The sequence below is a fragment of the Blennius ocellaris genome, assembly GCF_963422515.1.
Source record: "Blennius ocellaris genome assembly, chromosome: 16".
NCBI lineage: Eukaryota > Metazoa > Chordata > Actinopteri > Blenniiformes > Blenniidae > Blennius > Blennius ocellaris.
The window spans coordinates 17,120,867-17,146,685 of NC_137665.1; the positions used below are offsets into that span (position 1 = coordinate 17,120,867).

The 25,819-nt window shown below is 42.9% G+C and overlaps 1 protein-coding gene across 1 annotated transcript; it reads right to left on the bottom strand.

Moving 5' to 3' along the window:
* Nucleotides 1-4,226: 4,226 nt before the first annotated feature.
* Nucleotides 4,227-25,819, bottom strand: ppp1r1b (protein phosphatase 1, regulatory (inhibitor) subunit 1B). Its single transcript, XM_080511110.1, has 5 exons — nucleotides 25,330-25,819; nucleotides 11,703-11,792; nucleotides 10,540-10,615; nucleotides 9,075-9,215; nucleotides 4,227-6,613 (listed from the first exon to the last, which is right to left on the bottom strand). The coding sequence occupies exons 1-5, from the start codon at nucleotides 25,441-25,443 to the stop codon at nucleotides 6,423-6,425; spliced, it is 612 nt and encodes a 203-aa protein (XP_080367236.1). The 5' UTR covers nucleotides 25,444-25,819; the 3' UTR covers nucleotides 4,227-6,422.

Genomic DNA, 25,819 nt, shown 5'->3' on the forward strand with positions numbered 1-25,819 from the left:
GTGGTTGTGGGGTGCATGAATTGACGACGGTATCCCATCGTTTTTTCCCACTTCTCCCAGGCGTACGAGGGCGGTGGAGAACCTTTCTCAGAGGTGCAGGTCAGATTGATGTTCTCGCCTCGCCTCACCGTTCCCTGGATCTCACACACTGGTTCAGACACGGGCACTAGAAAGAAAAAGAGTAGGGATTTCCTAATAGTTGACAGCGAAATGAAAAGTTTGATCACATTTCCTGAAGTGATAATTGACTCCTTACAATTGTTTATGAGCAGAGCAAAATGGACTCAGCAAACATAATGTATGTAATGGAATTTATTTTTTTATTTTTTTATAAAACCTCAAATGTGAAAAGGCCCTGATCCCCAAACGTACAAACTTTTAATATTACTTTATGGGGCAGGCAAAATATTTCCCCCCGAATAGTGTACTAATATTTTAACATCATAAAGTGAGTCAATGATTTATGGTTTAGACTTGAACTTGAACTGCTTCAACTTGAATAACACTGAACGAATGAGTCTTAAAAGTTTGGACTATTTGTTTATACATATATCTATAAACAAAACATGCCCAAGTCATTATTAGTCTCCTGTTCTCTATAATCTGTTATCTATTTCTCCAATCATCAATATAAAATAATGTATAATCATTAAACATATTAAAAACACATTGAAATTCTTGTAATATCTTATTAGATTATTGACCAGTTCTTACATTTTGGGTTTTATTACATTGCTTAAACTACATTTGCGACTATCGACCGTTTATTACATTTCAGGTTTTATTACATTATATCCCATATAATTCGGTTACATATGGAGCTCTAACAAGGCATGTTTTACCGCAGGTACATGCCCCTCATCTCAGCATAAGGTCATTTATACTCCCTCACTCCCAAGAAGATCCCTAAAGGGACCAATACAAGGAAACGTATTGAATTACCATTGACCACCAAGCGAGTGGTGTCAGCAAGCTTTCCCTCATCGTCTTGTGGGACCTGAACGTGACACTTGTATATCTTGTCGTCTGCTGCCGTGACAGAGGACAGTCTTAAATTCGCCCTTCCCCTCAAGACGTCCACATCCAGGGCAACTCTGCCTTCATACTCCGATCTAATGTCAGTGATTTTCCCTGGGTAGTAGTGGGTGAGGATCAAGACCTGTTGGAAAGAATATCCACAATGATATTACACAGATGGAGAGGTAGACCCAACGGGCTTCGTTCCCTCCTTGCCTCATTTCTGTTAATGTGTGTTTAAAAAACAAACAAAGATAAAATGGAAGATAAACTAAAGTAGCAGCGAGATACTGACCTCCTGATCACTAGGCTGTGTGCCCACAGCAGACCATGAGATGATTGCAATGCCTGGAACGGTTCTGAATTGAAAACTGCAGTGCAGCGTCGCACTGGAACCCTTGAGTTCCTCGTATTTGCCTTGTCTGATGTTCACATTGATGGAACCAGCGTGAGACAAAACTGCACAGGTTTGAGGAAAAAAACAATCAACTGATCAAAACCCTGGATGCATCTTTCATTCTGGCCTATTTGACGATCAGAGAGGAAAACAGTTTGGCCTAATAGATAAATCACATAAATCAGATCTCAGTGGTTAAATTAGTGTCAGAGAAGATGAACAGAAACCCTTTGATGGTTTGCTGATTTGATTGATTTTAAATAAAAAACAAGATTTTTCTGCTGTGGTAATAGATTTTTCCCCCCATTTTTTAATCCGCTGTCCTCACAAAGAAAGATGTTGTTTTGTTTCAATAATCACTTCAAGACTTTTACTGGAAGAACTTTTTTCTAACCGTTTTTTTTTTTTTTTTTTTAACTTCCTTGATGTTAAATAGTTTCCGTGTATGAACATGTCGACACAACCTGAGGATTGATGAAGACCTAAAGACCATTACTTTACTGAATAACCCCCCGTCTAGTCCAATTTTGATCAACAGTTCTGAAATAAAGCTTTTTGGACTTTTATTCTGTGTACAATATCAGCTAGATGCTTCTTCTTCTCTTATATTTTATCATTTGAACATCTCAACATTGTAACTAAAACACAAATTAAACATCATACTCCACTCAGATCTTCTTGAAATTACTAGGCAACAAAGTCCTCTTACTTTTTTAACAAATAATACTTTTATTTTGACACTCTAGACACAATGATAAATCAATTATGATATGAAATACATGTGTAATTGTCAAAAAGTCATCATCCATGAATAGTAATATCTGAACCTTTAACGCTTATTAAGATTGAAATAGAGTATTTTGCCACAAACATTTTTAGAGCTTAAACAAACTCCATCAACTTAGGTTATAAAAATACCAAAACATATGCAAGAAAAGAGTCCTTGCACTATGTAAAAAAACAACAACAACAACATGGTTTTCACACTCCCTGTTCGTCGTCTCTTACCTGCCAGCAACACGGTGAAAATCCAGAACTTCTGGGTCCAAATCATTTTCCAAATCCTGCAAAACGAACCACACGAACAGCTTCTGGGAAACTTTTGAGTCAATGCACTGGTCAGATGTGCTCCAGATGTGCTCCTCCTCCCTCCCTCCCTCTTTTCTTTATGTCACAGGTGTTTGGAGCTTCCAACCAACCACCTGAGTGCAGACACACCATGAACTGTGTTCAAACATGAGGCTGGAGCTTCTTCTCTCACCTTTACCTTCGTTCCTTCGTTCCTCACTCTGCCGGGCCAGTTGCTGCTCACATCGTCCCACTGGCATGACTTTTTTTTTTCTCCACACGTTGCTGCTGTTGGGTTCACCGAATGTCAACAAGGGTCTATGTTTATGTTGTTTTTAACTTTTGTGAAAGGCGCGTATAACTAAAATGCATTTTTATGACCATAATGGCTGGTTATGACACACACCTCTCTTAATAGCTTTTGATGGCTGTAATTCTATAGTACATTTAAAAAAAATAAAATGTATTTGTTTGTTTCTAATCAACAGCTACCAGCTTCCTTTTAATTTGATAACCAGAAGCTTGACTTTACATACTGTACTACATACACATGTAGGAGGGGTTGGCTTCACTTAACCAGAATGAGAGACAGTTGGCTTGACCAGAGTGTTCATCCTGTTTGGTCAGAGAAGAGATTGACAGTAGGAAAAGAAATGGTTTGAGTTTAAACTCAATCCCAGAGTGAACAGGAACTGGATGTGTGCTCTACAATATAGGGCCTTGATTTACAAATGAAATGCAAAATTCATGCATGAGGCGGCCTGACCAAGTATTGAATGAATGAAAAAGAGCATAATTTTCAGAAGCCCCACATTTGTGCTCAAAGCATCCTTTTTTGATTGTGTGATATTGTAATTTGCTAAGAAACTGCATTTTGGCTTTTCATTATATGTAAGCTATCACCATCAAAATGACAAGAAACAAAGGCTTGAAATATTCCAATCTATATTTAATGACGATATATATACATATATATATGAGTTTCTGTATTTGAAATGACTGACAAAAAATATTCAATTTTTTCACAATATACTGCATTTATATATATAAGATGTACCTGTACGTAAGATGTACCTGTACGTGGACATTGAGCTTGTTGAACACCTGACACTCTTTGATGCTTTCTATTTGTAGTTTCTACCACTGGATCTGAGGTCTGTAACCTTTATGAACAAAAAGCTGTTTTCAGGATTTTACGACAAATACAATTCGTCTGGAGCAGGACAATATGCAAATGATCTGAAATTAAGTTTAAAAAAAAAAAAGCTATACATACAAAAACTGAGGTTGCATTCATTTTTAGCTTTTGTGGCCATTTATAGAAATGTTTTCTTTTATTTCATGGACTTTCCCGCTTTAGCATTTCACTGTTGACAGCTGCTGTGTGGCTCCAGTTGTTTGAGCAGTTTGAGCAATGACAACAAATATTTGTCCTCTTTTTTTATTTGTTTTCTTTTTCTCTTTTCCCTTTCCTTTCTCTTTTTTGCTTTTCCAAATTAAAAAAAGCTGAACTTTGAACAACCTCCCTGTCTAATTTAAAAGAAATGAGGCCTCTGAGGTCTGGATTGACTTTATTCGTGATGTGGCCATCCCAGCTAATAAAGAAGGCTGTATGTCATTTCAAATTTAATGTGTATATAGATATTTATCTATTTATTTCTGCTCATTTGTTTTTCCTCAACTGCACAAAGTACGATAACCGTAAACCACAAGCTCAATAAGGAACAGTCAGGGTGAACGGACAAACAGAAAAAAAAAAAAAAGTTTATTCTGATATTACATAGTTGCTCACTTTTAAAACAACCACATCACATGGAGAAAGAAGAGAATGGAACGTGAGAGAACAAAAGTAATAGCGAGAGTTCACACATGGCTGTTTTCTTCTGACCTGGGAGCAGAGAGGAGGCGGTGGACGGACGGCGGGTCAGAGACCCGGGACTCGCCACAAGTGACCCGCTCATCCTGTCGTCCCACACTGTGCGCAGGCCAGAGGAGTTAAAAAGCTCACAAAGTTTTATATTTACAAACAGTGACATTTATTCATTCTGTGGCACAGCTTGGAAACCTTAAGTTATGCTTCTTCTTCTTTTTTCCTTCTTTTAACTTTTATTCAAATTGTGAAATTAATCGAGACAGAGGCCGACCAAAAGCATGTATTGTTGTGGATTTGTAGAAAAGAGACTGGAAAAGTGGCTGGAATAAAGTTTTTGGCCCAAACATCAGTCAGTCGTCAGTGCTGCAGCCTGGATGGCGGACCTGTGTGTGTGTGTGTGTGTGTGTGTGTGTGTGTGTGTGTGTGTGTGTGTGTGTGTGTGTGTGTGTGTGTGTGTGTGTGTGTGTGTGTGTGTGTGGCAGTAAAAGCAGGACTCTGGACTTTAGATTAGAAAAATAGCTCTAACAAACATACTCATGACTTACACATCATGAGGGAACAATTAAAAAGGAGACATTATAAAAGTGTCAATGTACAAAGCACTGTGAGCAAAGAGAAATGCCAATTTAGTTGTGGAAAAAGATTGAGAGATTAAGCTTCTTTTTTATTTTTTATTTTGATGTGATTAAAAAGTGTGGAGGTAGCGTCGACTTTTAACCATTTATCTGAAATATAATCAAATCACGAAAGGCCCGCACTGAAATCCAAAAGGAGTGAAATGTACACAGAATCACTGAGATCATAAACTTAAAAACAAACTTTTTTTTGGTGTACATTATTGAATTATGCATGGGGTTATAAAGTGATACTCCAAGCCAAATATTTTAAGCATTTAATTCTTAAGACAAGACATGATTGGTTAAAAAAAAAAAGAGAATATAGATAAGAAAAGAAAGTAAGTTATATTACTAAAATGTCTGATTAAAGTTTTTGTGGTTTCCAAGAGGTTAAATGGTGCATTCATGAAAATGGGAATTTAGAAAGTTGGGACATTCACGTCCCCAATCAGATAAATGGACAGAAAAAAAGTATGTTAAATCGATATTACTGACAAATGTTGCTTTGACACTTGTGAACATTTTTGTTTTCATTGGTATTGTCAATTAAACGCCACTAAAGTCAGTTTAACACAGAAAATGAGTTCATGAAATATGACTTCCCATGCAAAAAGCAGAGCTATTGCATTTGCTTTTCAGAGCTTTCTAAAGCAAACATCATCAGAAGTAGGAAATTCCCGCGCTTCAAAGATTTCAGGAACCCCACAAGGGATTGTACTTTTTTTTTTCCCCCACCCTTCATTTCTCCTTGAACGCACCAGAAGCTACAATATGAAATACTTGATCAAAGTCAACGGGGCTGGAGTAGCACTTTAAACCCCTCACACTGAACTTTCACCAGCAGATGGCGCCACATACAAACACGACAGATGCTGCAGGTCAGTAGACTAAAGGTTTCTGAACGATGAGGAAACACAGTCAAAGTCCTACAGGTGCCTTTACATTTATATAAAGTCGTTGTGTTTCTTTGCCATTTGACCCCCCCCCCAACCCCCGTTTGGTTTTTAAAGTTTTGTGCAGATAAAAGTAAAGGGTGATCCGGTCTGCCAGGGTTCCGAGGTCAAGCTGACCTTGGCCCCCCGGACCTCCGTTATAGACAAAGGGACACTGAGGGCCAGAGTGGCGTCTGCAGCCTGCTCTCTATACGGTCACTCCTCACCTGCTCATAAGGGCCGAGTCGGACACAAACGACCTCTCTGTCTCTTTTTAAATCCTCGTGACCCCCTTTTAGAGGTGAAGTAGCACAGAAATCTTTGATTTCGCGACAGCATCTTATGGCTCCAGCAGCTCTCGTTTCACTCAGACTTCACATGTTCAAAAATCAACCGTCACGTTACTCCCGCTCCGTCACTTCTCTGAGTATACTTCAGATTTTGCTAAAACACAGCCGCTCTCCCCGTATCTTCCCTTCCAAACGTTTTCTCGCCCCGCGACCCCCCCTCCCTCTCAGTTACACCCCCGGCTGTTCTCCTCTGTGGGTCCCACTGGTTTGCTGCCCTCCATCCTCATCATCCTCCTCATCCTCCTCATCCTCCTCATCCTCCTCGTCCTCGTCCTCCTCCGCCGCTTGGATCTGCTTGGCCGTCTCCTTTACGCTGGACAGCTTGTCTGGCTGCTCGGCGGTCGCCGTCTCCTGGTGATCTGTGGGGACGGACACTGGAGTCAGAGGAGGACAGGGGGGGTTGGGGGTTAGGGTTCAGCTCGCGGTGCCTTTTGGACACCTGTTGTTAGTGTGTTTGGATCACAGTGCATGTGGAGGTCAGTCTGGAGACAGAAAGACCTGTTTGAGCAGGAAGTACCGGGACTGTGACAAGCCAGTAAGACTGCTTCACTCCACCTTTGACCTTTGCGCAGAAAAGATGTCATCACTGGCTGATAAAGAAAATCTTTAGTTTCAATTCTAAGTGACACGTTTCAGTGTTGGTTTCTCAATGTTTCTCACCACAATTGCTAAATAAATCAGCGTGACTGGACAGCAGGAAAGAAATATAATTTTTTTTTAATACATTAGAATCCCCTTCAGATACACATTGATGCTTTAATCACTCAGAAGCAAAACAGTATGAGAGAATTACTTTAATTAATTAGGATTATGATTAAATGTTTTTGTTTATAAAAGTTAAAATGATGAATAAAATGTGTCTAAGTGGCCTTTCACGTTGCTGTATAGTCCGGGATTCGGTTCACTTGGGAGGACGGGAGTCGTGAACTTTCACCCCTTCATTTGGTTCGCTGGGGTTCACATTAACTTTTGAGATCCAACCGAACCCGAATTACCCGGGCTGCTGGTTAGGGGGCGCTGTCGCCTGAAACAAACACTGACCAGAGAGGAAGTAAAGAAGAAACACGGCTCGTTGATTGGTCCGGACCGAAACTGGAACTCCAGCCACTTTAGCCCGTGGTGGCTAGGCTAGTTAGCCTGTGGTGGCTAGGCTAGTTAGCCCGTGGCTAATGGGCAGCTACAAACAACCGCGATGTAAAGTCTTCAGACCAGTTTGTCTGTTTACTACCCGGAATGTATTGTGCACTAAGTCACTTCATAAAATATAATAATAATAATAATAATAATAATAATAATAATAATAATAATAATAATAATAATAATAATAATAATGCTGTCCATGGTCCGTGTTACAGCCAATTAATCATAATCTGTTTGTTGAACACGGGAGCTGATCAGTATATTTTACCATCCGGTTTGGGTACTTTGTCTTTCAGCAGGTTTACACAAAGGGATTTACTCAGAGCAACATCAAATCTGATTGAAATGCCTTCATTGTAATGTGAGATAAAGGAGATTACATGGAGAAAGGGTTGGTTCCATTAGACTTGTGTTCTATTTTTGTTTTCTTTTTGTGGAGTGGATATTAGTGCCAATGTTTAGACGAGTAAGTCAAACAGTGGGAAAGGGGTTATGAAGTGAGGAGAAGTAGGATGGCAGACTGAATTGAAATCAGTATTTGAATTCAGTTTCTAGTTACACATGGTGGAGTTTCTCCACTACTTGGTTTAAGTTCAGATCGGGTTTGGTGTTCCTTTCTGTGTGGATTTTGCATGTTCACTTTTTGTGCTTTTACTTAATCTTAAATAACAAATAAATTACCATCAAACAGTATTTTCCAGCAATCTTTGGCTCTGACATTGCACATTCAGGAAAATTCATTACCTTGAAATGATTTATACTCTGATTGAATACGTTTAGTTTTTTCCACTTTGAACAACTTTTGAAAACTTTTGTCTTCCTGTGTCATGGAGGAATAGAGATCTTTTAGCAAGAAAAAACAAGAGAGCACAAACAGCCTACAGGGTTAACAGAGAGGAGTTCTGTCAAACCTGAAAGGAAAGTTCACATTGTAAATATTTATTCCGGGAAAATAAACTTCTCTTAAATTTCTCTTCGAAACAAAATTTGGATTCAGGACTTTTCTGTGTTTTTCACAATAACATTTTTTTTTAAATATAATTTCTAATATTAAAACCTTGAAATGAAGAACTGGTTTTCTTTGAGATGAAGTTGATAAACCCTTGAAAATCCCTTGAAAATAGTTCCTTCTGCTCATACGCCTGTAAACAAACATGGCGGACCGTAGTGGTTTGACTCGCGGTCCGTATTCTCGTTCAATCGTCCCTATCAGTAGTTTTTATACTTGATAGCATCCGATTCATCGTCAGTCCATACGGATGTCGGGTTCTCGATTTCTTTTCACATTTATAGCGTATTGTTTTCCGCACACAAGTACGTGTGGTTTCATTACTAAAACAAGCGACAGCACCCCCCAGTAGCCCGGCATAGCAACGACATCGTTGTCGGTGTGTCTGCTGCTGCAGCGTAAACACACTCCCCTTTTGTCACGTGAAACGTTGTCGTGTAAACGGGGCCTTAAAATCAGCAACATTTCACGTGATGATGGTGAATAAACTCACTTTCAGCGCCTGCTATGTCATGTACATACAAAAATTTAAACACCCAACCTGAGTCATCAGTTGTGTTTTCAGGGATTCTTTTTTTAAACTGGGTCAAAGTGTATTGGTCCTTTAAAAATGGTGTTTTGTTACTTGTACTGCTGTTGCCAGCCAGTCCAACAGAGAGATCCCCTCTCACCAGAAGCTTTGGAGGGAGATGCCTCCTCCTCCCCCTCCTCCTCCTCCTCCTCCCCCTCCTCCTCCTCCCCTTCACAAGGGTCTTCCATAGGAGGGTAGACACCGAGGTGCTGCATATGCGCCTCAGCCATCTTCTGCACAGCTACACACAGGTAACACACAACACACATACACACAAACACCACACAGACACAAGGACACAGACACAAGGACACAGACACAAGGATAGAGGGATATGTTGTTTTGGTTTTACCACGCTCCAACACTGTCAGTTTTTATCGAGCCTCACAGGAGATTTGGAAAGCATGCCAGGCAGGCAGGAAGCCAGTCAAACACATACACAGACAGACAGACGGCTACTAAACACTATCCCACACTTGTTTTTTTGTTGTTTTTTTTATTTAATAGGAGACACTCCACTGTTGTTTTGCATCCCTCCTCTCCCCCTGTTCGCCCATCTGCTTGTTTGTATATTTGTCTTTCCTCGAATGCACTCTCTCCTGGCAGTACTGACTCACTCTCTCCCTCCCTCCCTCCCTCCCTCCCTCCCTCCCTCCCCGTCCGCTCTTTTTGTGATGTTGTCTCACTTCCTCCAGGTCACCTTGGCTTCTCTCGCTCTTTCATCCGCTCACACCCTCAGACATACAATGTAGTTCTATCTGAAGTAGGACTCATCTCTCTCTCTCTCTCTCTCTCTCTCTCTCTCTCTCTGTCCCTCTCTCTCTCAAGCTTAAGGTATGTTATGCAACCAGAAATGTTCCTGAGTTAGCATTCTCTCTCTCTCTCTCTCTCTCTCTCTCTCTCTCTCTCTCTCTCTCTCTCTCTCTCTCTCTCTCTCTCTCTCTCTCTCTCTCTCCATCCCTCCCTCTGTGATGGCAGATTTCTGACGCAGGCTTTATTATATCACCACTCGACATGTGACACCCCAAAGAGCTTGTGTGTATCAATTCCTTGCACCGTAACAAAACACACGTATGCGTTTCCTCCGGGCCTATACGTGTGTTCATGTCGGCGTGTGCGCACGCGGCACAGCTGTATACACAACTGTCCTGTAATCCTGGATGATCCAGACTTTCCTCGACTCACACTCAATGTCTCACAGCTGTCACACTCTAATCTCCCTCTTTCTCCCCTTTTCTCTACACACACACACACACACACACACACACACACACACACACACACACACACACACACACACACACACACACACACACACACACACACACACACACACACCCCAATGCGCATCATAAACGTGCATGCAGAGCGGAAAGAAAAAAAGCCTTTTACTGCACATCTCCCCATCTGTCACATGCATTTTGTTTCTGCTTTGTCGGCAATCATCAGAAAAGAATGGGATGAGATTGAATGCGGCGAAGCACGGTAAAACAAGAAGAGGGCTTACACACAAGGGATGAATTACAGCACACTCAACCGCCACCTGCAGAACAGGTGGTACTCACCTCTGAGCGATGGAGGCTGGTACACGTTTGGATTGACCCGTTTTGGTTTGAGGACTCCATTTTCCCCCACGACCCACTGAGGCATCAAGACAGAGACGTTAGTCCTGATTTTCTCTCATACTTACGCCTTAATGATCACCTACACACAACCGGTACGATTCATTAGTGTGTCAAATATCTCAAAGGGTGGAAACTCTCTTTTGGGTGGCGGTAAATCGGGTTTTTAGTCCGTATAACTCTTATGTGTGTTAGTGTCAAACTACTGAACTACTTTAATGCTTGAGGCAGCAGTGGTCATTCGTCATCACGCATTATTAATCTATCAGGTCATTCCTGCAGACGAGAGAGTAAGAATAACAACCCTTGACTTGTGATTGTGGAGAGTTTCATTTTTCTTTTGTAATTAAATGATGTGAAGCACATTAAAGGGCCTCGCGTGCATAAAGTGCTTCACATAACTTAACTTTTTGAATTTCACATCAAGCAAAATTCACAAAAGAGCCAAATGCACAGTGCTTTACATGCTGTAGAAAGTATAATAATGTGGTTTATGATGCTGACATAAACAGACATTCAAACCCAAGATATTTCCCTTATAATTCAGGTTAATATTGTCTTTTTTTTGTGTAGTGTTGAAACAGCCTTTATTGGTAACATATAGGCAGAAACACCAATAAATCCTATTGGCACATTCAATTTTTAGGATCTGACAAAGCGTTGAAGAGATCCACTTTTCATAATGTATTTTAAAGTTGAAGATTAATCTTAAAGTTCAATAAATCTTAAAATGAATGTTCTTGGATTTGAATTCTGGTCGAATGCACAATGAGCAGGGAACATAAAATGATCCGCCGTAACATTATGACCACCTACATGACATTGTATAGGTTCCCTTTGTACTCCATACACATGCACTACGATGCATAGTTTTAATTTCGGACAGTTCGAGGAATTGTCCTTGGAATAGCTTGTTTGATGAAGAAAAGCATCACTATCTTCACCCCTCATTGGTCATAATGTGATGGCCGATCGGTGCAGTCAATGAAAGGCAGAAGGAAGTACTGTATCATTCGGTTGATTTCTTACTTGGATCGGTGGGACGGAGTCTTTCAGGGTCGGATGAGGAAAGAGACACTTAGCAGAAGAAAGAGTGTTGACTTCACCTTTACCTGATGTGTGGACTGATCGTCCTCGGGCGACGTCTGGTCCGCTACCCTGAACAGCGTCGCCGGCGTCGGCCTCCTGCGTCGGATCTATGCACGCACCAGCACAATAACAGAGAAGCCTGGTTATAAATGAATGAATAATTAAGCATCATAATTAAGGTCATGCTGGACCCTCACTGACTTCATTAGCCGCGTTGACCCGCCGCGATTGGCTGGCGGGTCAACGGCTCGATGGCGGCCCGGTCAGAACGTATTCCTAAGTCAGTAGGGCAGCAAAAGAGTCAATGCGGAAACTTCCTGTTATGTAAAGTTTTCCAACCGAAGTGAGACCAATGACACGTAACATGTGTCCCCCATATATATATATATATATATATATATATATATATATATATATATATATATATATATATACATACACCAACCCTGGTAGAAAATGCATCCAGACGGTACAGTGCTCCATAGAGGCTCCCAGGTGAGACAAACTGTACACTGACATTACACTAACAGCACAAGCCACTTTGAACAGTGACGTCTGTGTCCCGAGGAACAAATGCACAGTTGTGTGTTCGTACAGAAACGTCATTAACAGTATCAAACTCTGGCCCCGCGCAGACTTAAAGCAAGCACCAGCCGGGTTTAGAGCTCAGAAACACCATGTGTGAGAGGTTCAGCTCCAGGTTTACGTCATTACTGTGTGGGCTTTGCTTGTTCTTTCTGTTGAATGCGTCGGTTATCTCCCCTACTGCTGCTTCCACCCATAATTTGGTTATCCCAATGCAAACGTGTGTGTGTGAGTAAACGTCCGTCTCTCAGCGCGAGCGGGGTTAATAACACCCTTTACCGACTGCCTCTTCCTCCGCCTTAAATAAAGCGCCTATATGTCAATTGACTGATGAAATAAACTTAATTACCAACTGATCTGACGATAGCTGGAGACCAACCTTATTTATTTCAAGCCGCGGTGACAAAACATGAGTCTGAATTTAGTAAAGTGATACAGATTTAATTGTGTTTTGCCGTCACACACTCAGTGCAGATTCCTAAAAGTGGTAAATACGTAATGTGAAAAGGAGTCAAACAGTCTCTCTTCTCCATGTGGCAGCAATTTTGTTTGATTCAAACCAGCTTTTCAGGCCGTTGCTCAGAAAATGAGTTCGTTCTTTGCATAAATATCTTAAATAGAGAAAACATGCGAGTCTTCAACAAACAGCATGAAATGACAGAGTGAGAAAATGCTGGAAAAACAAGTTTTAGGTGAAGAAAACACGTGGTTTTGGAAACATTCTAATTGGCAACGGGTCAGAAACATGACTGAGCATTTTTGAGAGGCCAAGTAAACATGGCCAGAGATTCACTAATTTCATAAAATTACACTTAAAATTTGGAACAGTTACAAAATACATCATTTCACGAGGTAAAAGTGTGAGTGGGGGTTTTCCAAGAGGCGTTATTGAAGTTAGTTATTGAAAAAAATTATAGATGGAAGGCAAAATTATTGTTTTTATTAAATTGAATTTTATTAAATTATTAAATTAAGGACACATTTAACTTTCTATATTATGTGAGGTCATTTATTGATCAAAATCTTGACGCGCTTTGACACGACGTATAAGGAATTACCATATATTGTAAATTAGAATGTTTCAACTGACACAAGAGTTATGCTTTTAATTGTCTATGGACCCCATTAGTTATTTACAATAAAATAAAATAAAAAAATCACCTTTGGAGAACCGATAGAATCCCCTGTACACACTGGATGTAGATCATAAACAGATCCTGGTGATCTTCAAGCACAAAGGCAGAGAAGGTATAAATCTGTCCAGGAAGCTACTGCATAAGTTCAGGGTCACTTCCAGATTAAAGGTAAAGCTTACGGTTCTAAACCCAGCCAGAATTTAGGTGCACATTGAATCAAAGCAGTGAAACAGAGAGAGAACTGTCCTCTGTGGAAGGAGCCAACCTTGGCCATGACGTGAACCGTCTCGCTGCTGTTTACCACAAAGCATCATGGGAGGAGCGCGAAGCATCCTGGGTCTATTTTGTGTCAAACGGCTCCATACGGAGGGGGTTTGAGCGCCGGTGTTTGTTTCCCTTTGCCGCCGTGCGTCATCACGGGCAGGCGCCTCTGTTGCCAAAGCAGAGGCTCGCCGGGCGTGCCGGTGGAAATCTGCCGCCGTCAAATTCGACGGCGTATAGGCAGAGTAATCAGGCGTGGATTTCATTCTTATTTATGACACCAGATGCACATTTTAATCCCATCACGCAACTTTCCGGCTTCCCGGTCTCCCCTGGATCAACTCGCGCTGTCTGTCTGCCTCCCGTTTCCACATCTCACTTGATCCCCGGCTTCCTCCATCCTGTTTACATCCCACACACAGCCGTCATTCTCCTTGACAGTTGATGTCGCCCTCAAACACTCCGCTTCCTCCCCTTTTTCATCACCAGACAGCGTCACGACTTCAATCTTGTTATTATCCTCCAGCTTGATGACCTTTGCGTCCTGTTGGTGTCGCCGGCCTCAGGCTGATTTCAGTGGCAGCGGTCGTCAACCATGCTTCCTGTGACCTCGCCTGGCAAGGTGTGTGTGTGTGTGTGTGTGTGTGTGGGGGGGGGGGGGGGGGGGGACCCCCCTGCTGTCTCTGCCTGCCTGACACCTGCTCCTCAGCCACATGAGGAAGCTGAAGGAGGTTCACACTGAGCTCATCATGACCGAGTCCTGTGGAATGACGGCAATTAAAGGAGGAAACCCGCCGCATCGTTCACCGATATTCAAATGCGTCCAATTTCTTGGTGATTACAAGTCCACACAACACGTGATTAACAAGATACGGAAGACGAAATAAAAATGTTTTAAATATCCCGGCCGGTTCATCTGAAACAATCTGCAGCAACAAATCAAGAAATGAAAAACACAAGATGAAGTAGCCAATGACATAAACCGGGTACACTGAAAAATACATCTGAGAAGAGACTGAATCTGTAAAGTCAACAAGAAAATATTAAATAATACAATTATATATGATTGTATATTACTACTACCACTAGTAGTACTACTACTAATAATAATAATAATAGTATAACAAATAATGTCTTTATACAGATAGATCTAGTATTGGAGTGAAAAATATTGATTGTCTTTCTCTCCCACAACATGAATAATTTAAATAATGTGAGACAATCTTATTATTTTCACCCACACAACAACAAACAATCTTGTTATTTGTATATCTAAACACCAAATTCTACAAAACCCATAATCCATCAGTGTTCAAGAGCCGCAGATGGATAGAATGAAGATATACAAAGACATCGCTGTATTAGTGGAAGATAGACGATGAACAATCTGTCAAACATATTCCAGTTTGTACAGATGGAAAAACACTTCACTAAGATGTTAATTTTCATGTCAAGAAAAAAATAAGTAAGTAGTTTAATAACAGTCTTGCTTGATCAACATAAATATGTTATGCAAAAAGTTCTAGTAGATTATTTTATCGATTTCATTTAACATTTAAAGGTAAAGTTCAAAATAAAAAAAATGAAAGCAAACATTCTCAGATTATCTGGTCAGTTTATTGATTCTCAAAGTGGTTTTCTTCAATAAAGTGTCACACAGAAAAACCGGGGAGTCAAACATCGCTTCTTTAAAATGAAACTTGTTGGCACATTTTCTTTAACCTGTTCAATTAGAACGCTGGTGTCTCTTCATCAAAACTTACATTTTCCTCAACTATGACTGAAAAGTGACCTTGATATAAAAAGTTAGATTTACTACTATATTTTCTCATTAGTATATACATTATTATTATGAGTTTGCATAACTTCTCACCACTCAATACAAGCTATTAGGAGAAGTGGCAGGAGAGGCCAAGAAGTTATTTCTGTGTGTTTCTCCTGAGCCTGAGTGGGTTTTCTTTAGCTATAGCTATAGAAGATATGACAACTTTATCAGGTTTATCAAAGTAATTTATGTGGAAATTGGAAATACACAAAATAAAATACAAATACATTGGAGGATTCCAACATGGGTTGACGGTCAAGATTAATCAATGATTAAATTCAAGAATGTAAAATTCAGATTTCCAGCCACACCCACTTTAAGCCCAATAAAATCCAATATATGTGCACATTTGGCCAGTTTCCAAGCTTGCTCAATAAAATGACTCCAATAAGACGCACAATACCATCATCTACAAATGGAACCACGTGTAATATGACTTTGAATTGTATTGTTTTGCTCTTATCAAAGGTTAACAAATAACATCTGAACAGTTTACACTCAAACACTGGCTGCTAAGGTTCACAATAAATGATGCAGGCGGTCAGTCGCTGTCATGCACCGTGGTGTGACATTGGCACTGCCAGATGACATAAAACACAGATTGTGATTCTAGTAATTTTCCAGCCTTAAAACCACCCTGCCCTGCGCCGTCCGCGTTACGCAATGTTGTATGTGACTTCCTCATTTACGGCGACACTGGAGCGCGGCGTGTGAGATTACTCCAGCTACGCTTTATCCTCTGTGGCCCCTCCCATCCTCTGTTTCTCTAAACCCCCTGCCCCCAATCTCAAAACCCTCGCTGCCCTCGGCCGCTGGCAGCGAGTGCTGCAGCGGGATCAGTGGAGCTGTGCCGGACCCGCACTGTGGGGCCGCCGTGGCCTTTCGGGGCCTCTGCAGGTGCTGGCCTGCAGGCCGCCACCGGAGAGGCGGCCGCCTCCCGCTGGGGGTCACAGAGACGGACGCTGTCAAATGAAAACACTGGCTTGTGGGTCGCAGCGTAACAGTTCATCTAAAGTGGATGAACTCCTTTTTACTCATGCGCTGACTCTACATCGTGTGAGGCAAGCCAATTCATTCAGACACGAGGAGTCATAGTATCCAGCTTTTCAACACTTTCACATGGTCTCGTTGGTCCAAAAAGGTTTAATAAAAATTTTTTTTCCCCAAATCCAACTTTTCCTTGAGTTTTCCTCCATTAGCATATTGGATCATAGGAGCTACATTCACAATATGCTGTGTCTGTGTGAGCTGGACTGGCTCCGCCCACACATGCCCATCTATGGGAAGAGGAGGAAGTACTTCCTCTTGTGGTGCCATGTGCCAGAGCAGAGCTGCCTGACTGTGGGAGGAGTCAAAGGGGAGGAGCCTACCTTGATTGACATAATACATTGAAATAATACATTTCTACATGAGCGTAGGAAGCGATTTGCTGCATCATTTAAAATGTAAATCATTAAATTGCCTCTAAAGAGACCAAACAAAATGCTGTTTGGTGTGAGTATGAGAAGTGAAAGGAATAAATGTCGTCTTTGATCACAAATCTCATACGAGGTGTTACCAATCTCAATATCATCGCACCCGTCATTGTTAGATACGGGAAGAAATGTGGACGTTCCTAAACGTGACTGCTTGCCCCAACAAAGGGTTAAATCTATGTGTTTGTACATCCATCCATCCACCCACTGTATTTAAAGTGTACATATGTAGATTCCAACAGTCACACTATCACCAATGGTGTCATGGATAGCACTCACAGTGAAAACCGGTTCAGCTCTGAAATTGGCAGTTTCTCCGTGTGGAGTTTGCATACTCTCCCGACAAGGCCTGTGACAGGTGTTTGTGTTGAAGTGACTATTCCGTGACTATAACTAAGGTGTGACTATGTGTGTGGTCTCCCTGTGTTTGACTGACGACAGACTTCTGACTTGTCCAGGGCGTAACTCAGATCTGCTTACAGGAGCCCTGAAATCCTTTTTTTTTTCTTTCTTCATTTCAGTTTGAAAACTCTGTCAAGTGTAAATAGATAGATAGATAGATAGATAGATAGATAAATACTTTAATGATCTCCAAGAGAAATTCACAGTTCCAGCAGCAGCAATATGGAAAGACAGGGGCATGCAGGGTTAAAAAAAAAAAAGCAATAGGTAAAATAGACGAATATACCGTCAGTATAAACAATAATTAAGCAAATAATTATCAATAAACAATAATTAAGATAAGTAGTGTCATAGTGTAATAGGGACACAGGAGTTATGTCACTCAGACAAAGGAAGGACTTCTGCACCTTACTCAGTGCTGGTTACGTGAGTCACCGGTCGCTGTTGACTTTGCATGTTTGTGAATGTGCACATACACACACACGTGTGTGTGCGTGTGTGTGTGTGTGTGTGTGTGTGTGTGTGTGTGTGTGTGTGTGTGTGTGTGTGTGTGTGTGTGTGTGTGTTCGCTAACTCAGCCCGGGTGCATATCAGCTGACAGTATATGGATCTGCTCCCCAGAGGCCCTCCTCAGAGCGGCTGCTCTGGTGGCCGGGGCCTATTAAAAGCAGCGGCAGTAGGACACCATAAACTAGATCGTAGGAGTCTCTGGAGGCTCTGTGGGACGAGACAGAAAGAAAACTCTGCACTGACTCTGGTGCATCTTGAGAGGCGGCCTGGACTCTGTGCAACACACAGCTCAGATCTTCTTCTTCCCCGTTCGCCGCCATCCCCTGGTGTCGCACGTCTCTCCGTTACACCGGGTCGTCCCATCAAGCAGGCTCTGTGACAGAGTTGGACGCTCGCTGATGTAACCGAGCTCCAGATAGACGGATATGGATCGTGCAATATTGATTTGTAGCCACGGCATCTGCCTGCAGGCAAGTCAATACATCACGCAGGAATGAACACTTGTGCATGTGCATTGCATCGTGGATGATGCAGTAAATGCACTCGATAGACAGGTTGTTGGAGATTATATCGGGGGAGGGGGTGGGGGGGGGTTCACTTACCACATGATAAACTAGGACTATTGTATAGCGCTGAGCCAGGGCAGCTTAAAAATCAAACCATTTCTATCACATGAACACTAACAGGGTTGATATTTTTCTCATTGGTCGACCAGAAACAGCTGTAAAGGCGACTTGTGGTTACTTGTAAAGTCTTGATTTCAACTTTATATGAATCCAAAATATTTGTCTTTTACTATCTTTTCACATACTAGCCAGGTTTCTTTGAGCACATCCCCTCTCTAACCTGCTCAACGTTACCCTCCGTTTCACATTGCTATATTCCGTCTCTGCTGTGGCGATCTTTACCTCCACTGAACTCAGAAGAGCAACTCAATTAAACAAAGTCGTAACGCTGGCCCTTTACTTCCCTGAGTCGAGCCCCCTGTTGAGCCTTTGAGAGGAAAGAGCAAAACCTCATGGGGCCACAAGTGCAATTTATAAATGGATTCGATAATAAAGTCAAGTGAAAATGATCCCAATCAACTATGAGCTGCATTTATGTGAAGCATCTCTTTTTTTTTTTATAAAGCCAACGTATGACAACCGTCCATAACATTATCATATCGGCTGTAGTGGGAAGTTAATAGGAATATTCTGTTAAGACTTTATAGAATAAAAGGTGATCTCTTATGTGCATTCATATATTTTCAGTAACAACACTTTTAGCAGTAAATTCTACGTCATACGCTTTTTACATCCTCACCACTTCAACGTGACACAACATGTGGATCAATAGCGAGCCGAAGTCATTCAACCTAACTTTTCTTCTGGATGCAGGTTCAACGTTGTTTTCAATTCAAGTCATTAGTATTGTGCTACGGATGCATCTAATCAAGCTGCGCTTTCAAAAGCTCTTTCTGTATGAATAAAGACAATCATGTCATTCATGAGAAAATGAGTCAAATGATATCTGCCTGCTCTGAAACAATTAATCATTGGTTATGGCAACATGTCCTACTGCCTGCAGTGTCTTTGATATGGAATTCTCAGAAGTTTAGCACTGGAATAAGGACCTATCTAAAGAGGACAGATTTTTTAGTACTTCAACTGTGCAATCCCCAAAACCAGTCAGAATTACAGTCCCAGAAGAAACTCACAAGCAGAACTAGAAACAACATCAAATACTATCCAAATGAAAACAAATAAACAATAATGGGGATATGTATTATTCATGTATGTGGTTTAACAGATTAATCTTTTTTGTTTTTGTTTTAGTCAAGTTTTAAATGAGCCTGTTAGGCAAAACTACGACGAGCAAAAACTCAAACAGCAGTGAAATAAAATATCGCGCATCAAATACCAACGTTAGGCACAGTCGTTCGTCATTCATACAGTCGTAACGAGACAATGCTGCTTCTGCCAAGACGAGTTAACACACTGTTAATTTTCCAGAAGGTCAAAGACGTGGCAGCAGAAATCTGCTAATTGTTTAGTATTTTGCATCGCCTTTAATGGTTTTGCAGTGTTTCCTTTTCATCGTCTGTCAAGTGCTTAGCAAGAGTCTCTCACCGCGTCTCTGTTCATTCAGGCTCAAGTTTCATTTTGTGTGCAGTTATATTGTCAACCCTGTGTGGATTTCCCTTAGTCCCAAACATTTTTTGCTCATTCTCTTATTTTTTTAAAACTCCTGCTCTAATTCTCGCTTTTCAGTCGCCTTTTGGGATACATCATAGCTAAAAGTCATGCTTTGGGTCATCTCCCTGTACCCCAACACTATGCATGTGTATCTGAAGGGCTTATTTCCTACGCAAATATCCTTCATTAGTGCTGGATTAGTCGGAGAATCTGTGACTTCCCACCAGTGATGCTTTGCAGAGACATTTGGCCTCCCCACCAGCTAACTGAATAAACAGGCAGGTTGCCGGTAGCATCTGGAGGGGCTCTTCTATGACCCCTAAATAGGAAATGTAATTACGCTGCACCCAGTGGCACAATGATATCATACTCAGCAACCTCCACCCCCACCCCACCCCTCCTTCCTCCTCTGTCTCACTGTACCCCCCAGCATTTCTGTAATTAGCTGCTGATTGCTGTTTGGCCTGTTGTTGCAGACACTGTTGGAAGGGAAGGTCTGCCATCGCAGTGCTGCTCAGACGACGAGCCGCCAGGTGATGAGTGACAGGAAGCCACCTGCCGGGCCACAGCGCACCGCAGGGGGGCAGGCCACATGCCACTCAAAGCTTTCACACAAACGGCAGAGATGATTCCACACTTCCTTCTCATACGCTTGAATTCAGTAGTTACAGAGGTTAAGGGCGGGTTTGAACGGTCGACAGAGCAGATAGTTAGTCATCCACAGCGTCACACCTGCACCGATGGTGAATAAGGTTGCTGCTGATAGTCGCTACGGTAAAAGATCCAACAAAGAGTTGTTCAAATTATATGAAAGAACAGCAATGTTATCTATTTAAACTACAAATATTAGCTTTACATCTCTACCAGCTGTACGAGGAACAGTGATTTGACTCCAGGCCGTTCCCTCCTACACACTGAAGATGACCTGCTGTGGCCCTGTTCATTAAAAAAAACAAAAAAACAAAAAACAAATGCCCTATAACCACTGCGTCCAAAAGAGATTACAACTCTGCAGAGCAGCAATAACAAAATGCCATGTCGTCTCTGTGTTGATGAAACAGGGATCGAGAACAATCCCATTTGTTTTGAGTCACGCTTCGGCGCTCCCCCCTCACTGTGCCTGCATCAGTGTGACCGTCCTGCGGCTGTGCGGCGACGGAGGACGACTCCAGCTCGCCACAGCTGGCCCTGACAGTAATCTGGCAGCGGAGGAGCGAAGGCCAAACGGCCCGGGTTTCAGGATGCAGTTAGTGGCACAGAAGCCGCGATATACCGACGAGTGACGACATTTGCTGACGACAAGGAGCTTCCGATCGGCTCCCGTCCTGTTGCTTATCTGGAATGCCTGCGTCGCCCACCTAATCCTCCCCTCCTCCCCTCATCGCAGATACGGCTGTTGTTTGCGCCGGTGTCAAGGGTTAAGAGATGAAGTGCCTCGGCTGCACTGCGACTCCTCCACAACCACCATCTCGTAGCAATAAGTGGAGGCGGCGTAGTAAATGATTGAATGCGTATCCGGGGATGCGCTCGGTCTGCTGTTTGCACCCTGACTTGGACTGACGAAAAGAGGGAAAATCATCATCACGTTAAAAAGCCCCAGGACCGTTTCTGCTCAGTGTGTACACTGTACTCAGGTGAAAAATCACTATGCCCATGCTCAATATTTATGTTTTTCCTTCTTGTTTATTTTTTACTGTTTATACATTCCACATACACACACACACACACACACACACACACACGAGCCGGGAGAATATGGCGGGCTGTGTGGGTAGTATCATCAGTAAGAGGAGATCACTTTCACAGTCATAAAGGAAATATATCAATGGAAACAAATGGCTTCACTTTCACAGTTCCAGGACGATGCTGGAAAAAGAGTGTGAAAGGAAAGCTTGTGCAGCGCCGCTGTCAACAGATACACACCGTGAACATGGTGCCACAGAATTATTCACGAGCAATTAAAGTGCCTGGCTTGTCAAAAGCATGGAGGAACCAACACACAGCAACTGAAAACAGGGGCCCGTTGATTGAGTCCACGCCGCAATTACAACGTCTGGACCCAGTGAGGCAATTCATCTTGGGTTTTTTTTATTTTTTTATTATCATTTTCTCACCATTTAGTCCTCAATGCCACAAATGAAAGGAACATGAAGGCAACAATAATCGTTTTTCAAAGGCGACGAGACAGATCATTTGGAAAACTGCGTCAGACAGCGACGACGACGTTCCTGGCGGCCCACAACCAGGGAAAGAGGCGTCTTGTCCACTCCCAGCAGGCCTTGCGCCGCCCGACAAGATGTTCTTTCTGGGAGTGCATGTTGACAGTCCCCCAGACTGCTAATGTTTACCCACAAACACACGCTGCACCAAAGGTCGCTGTTTGATGTTTAACTCAGAGAGTGGGCTGGGGCCAGAGGGACGATGAGGGTACAGTGAGTGGGGGGGTGGGGGGGTGGGGGGGGGGGCTGAATCACACCTTGCATAACCTCCGTTTGGTCAAATATAGATTAACATACACCCTGGTATTCCCTTTAATTCTCTGAGGATCCAGTGGATTCAAAGGATCGCCGTGAACATGACCCGGATGAGTCGACGTGCGGTCGAGACGGCTGATTGTTGAACCAACAACAAGGCAGACTGGAATGGAATCAGAACATGAAGCGTCTGCACAACGACCCTGATCTCCTCCCGTCGTGTACATTACTCTACATTTCACATGCAGAGCATGCAGTCGGTTATGATGTGCGACGACATGTGAGCACAGCCATGTGCTTTCTGCACGCTGTTTCAGTTGATGGCAGTAATTTCTCCTGGCTTCTCAGTGGGCAAAATTCAAATAGTTGCATGGCAGAGCTTATTTAGCCAACAGCCACGGGAGGATTCCCGGTTGGACACCCGGGGGCTCGCGAAAGGACGACTAATGAGAAAGACAATACAATCTATTTGTGACTCATGAAGACAAAGTGACAGGATTTCAACTGGGATCAATACAATCCCTGAATAATGAACAGCAGTAGGTGGACTTACGGATGACAAAGTGGTGCAAAGCATTGATGGCAAGTCTTAGTCTAAGTCTAAGTTAAACTCGAAGGGGAACGTCCTCTTTTATATACAGATTAATTCTTGTTCAAATGGACGACAACAGCAGCCGAGGGGAGAGAGCCGTTCCTCGAGTGAATAATGTGCGGTGTTATTATTGTCATACACCTTGGAGGCACTTCCACAAGTAGCTGCTGCTTTCCCCCACAGCGAGCAACACTTCACTGAGTGGGAGGACAATGGAAGCGAAGCTCCAATCCAAACTATAAATCTACTAACTTAATACCAGCGTGTATGTAAACAACCTCTTAGAATGGAGAGAACCGTCCATTAAAGTTGCCCTTTCGGACGCACACTGTGGGGGAGCGTTGGGGAATGACATAGCTGTACAATCTATCTCCATGGTAACGTGGCCCCGGCCGCTTCAGTCGACGGCGGTTTTGGGGTTTTAAATGCCACCAGGAAATTACAACAAACACCAAAAAACAGCAAGGCGGTTGTGTAACAGTGTTCTGAAGAATGGTATAGTCATTGCAACTCATTAGCAAAGACGGACTTGTAGGCAACAGTAATTGCTGTGGGAGGGGAAGGAAATGAAATGAGGGTCGTTAACTGTTACCCCTGCCCACACACACACACACACACACACACACACACACACATATATGCGCGTCTCTGGAGAATCCCATCTGCCCCGGCTAGATGCTATCTGCTTTTAAACACACATAAACACATCCGTTCCCGAAAGCTCTTTCTGTTTCCCAGACTCCCCTGCGGCATTATCATTGTTTGACTGTGACAATCGGCATTCATCCACCTGCACGTCAACAACCCATCGAGGTCTTGATTATCTAGGCGCTGCTGCTCCACCTCCACGCCGCCGTCTGGTCCCCTGAGTAACACACAGCCGTGCACCACGACCTATGTGAAGGTGCAACACGGGGCTGCTGGATGAAAGCCAAACATTGGGCCTAAAAATAGTTGAACACTGTTTGACCATACGGTGATTGAGCAATAAAGGTCCAACCGGACACAGAAGGAAATGGGAGAACCCCCCCCCTTCAACACTCCCTGCAAAAAGAAGTACATAGTAGCTCACATATGGCAGATTGACATCCTGTGGTTTCTTGGAAGAGTCAATAAGGATCAGACCACAATGTGAGCAGAAGAGATATTAAAGTCAGAGGGTAAGGCAGCCTTAGAATCTAAATGAGAACATGAGATCAGGAAACTTACTTCAAGACAAGAGTTTTACTCAACAAAGGCGCCACGACTGATTTTGTGACAAGGGAAGCACGTTTAAAGCCGGGTGAGTCAATATACGTAATGATCAGCCAGGATAAAAGGTAAACTCTTCAGCACGATCACAGGTCATTCTCTTTCATGGGGATCTATTTTTATGTAAGTTGTGAAATGAGGACAGTCACCGAAGGGGTTGACCTCTGCCAGGTGAGTGCAGGGTTCATTTCTTTTATCTTCTTTGTCTCTCACCGACCACATCGCTTTCCCATCTCTCATCAGGGTCTCAGGAGGATTGAGCCACTGGCCTGGATCTCTCAGAAGCAGCTCCTACTTTGGCCCACTTATCTAAAATAACCGTCACCAGCCACTGCAGCCAAAAAGAAAGATCAGCGCTGTCCTGGCATAAAAATAAAAAAAAATAAATGAGCACGAAACCTCTCACAGAAAGACGCCAGCTGTGCTGCCGTCAGTCATAAGACGCTGCCGAGGCAGAGCAGAACTGAAGGATTTTATATAAAAACCCAAAGGTCATAGAGAATGACAAACAGGCCAAACAAATAAGTAGCAATAGCCGTGATGCGATAAAGTCAAATGTCAAGGCTATTGTGCTGCAACAAAAGAACCAGACTTAACTGTGAAGATAATGCCAATGTTACATTGTTAAAGAGGTCAAGATGAGATGAGACGGCATGACTCTAATCTCATGAGGAAACACAAAGAGGGAAATGTCATCATAGTTTCTCAACAGAGCGGCAGACGGTGCCATTGAGCCGAGTGAGGAACCTGTTGACGATCGCGCAAGATGCCGAGAGAAGAGTTGTGAAGTGGAGACAGTGACGGTGTCATTATGTGATTCCTTATAGAGACAGCTATTAACTGATGGGACAGCGGTCAGGGGGACGGGGGGACGCAGCTGTGAAACACTTCAAATGTATATAAACAACAACTTTACAGAGAGTGACTTGTCTTGTGACGGCCCGCCGCCTGCTCACCATCTCCACTTGCCGGGGGTCCAGGTTGGTGGGTGCAGCCGAGGGCACAGCAAACTGGATCTTTCTCCTCTCCTTGGGCTCCCCCTCGACCTCGCTGGACACAGGCGGCTCCATGGCTCTAGATCCTGGGGGTGAATGAAGGTGGTGGGCGGAGGGGGGGGAGGGGGTCGGGTGGGGGGGTCTGACTCCAGAGAGGAGAGGAGAGGAAGCGGCCGAAAAATCTCTATAACCCCCCTGGAGGAACTCCCTACTGATGGGTCAGTGCCACTGCTGAAGACTTGTCCTCTCTTGCTCTCTCTCTCTCTTTCTCTCTCTCTCTCTCTCTCTCTCTCTCTCTCTCTCTCTCTCTCTCTCTCTCACACCCTGACTCTCCCTCTAATCTAGAATAACATCAAACTCCTGCCTCCTTCTCCCTCCTGCAGTCGTGCTCCTCTTCTTTTCCTCCGTCACTCCTCCTGCACTCCTTTAAAACCTGTGCAGCAGCAGTGAA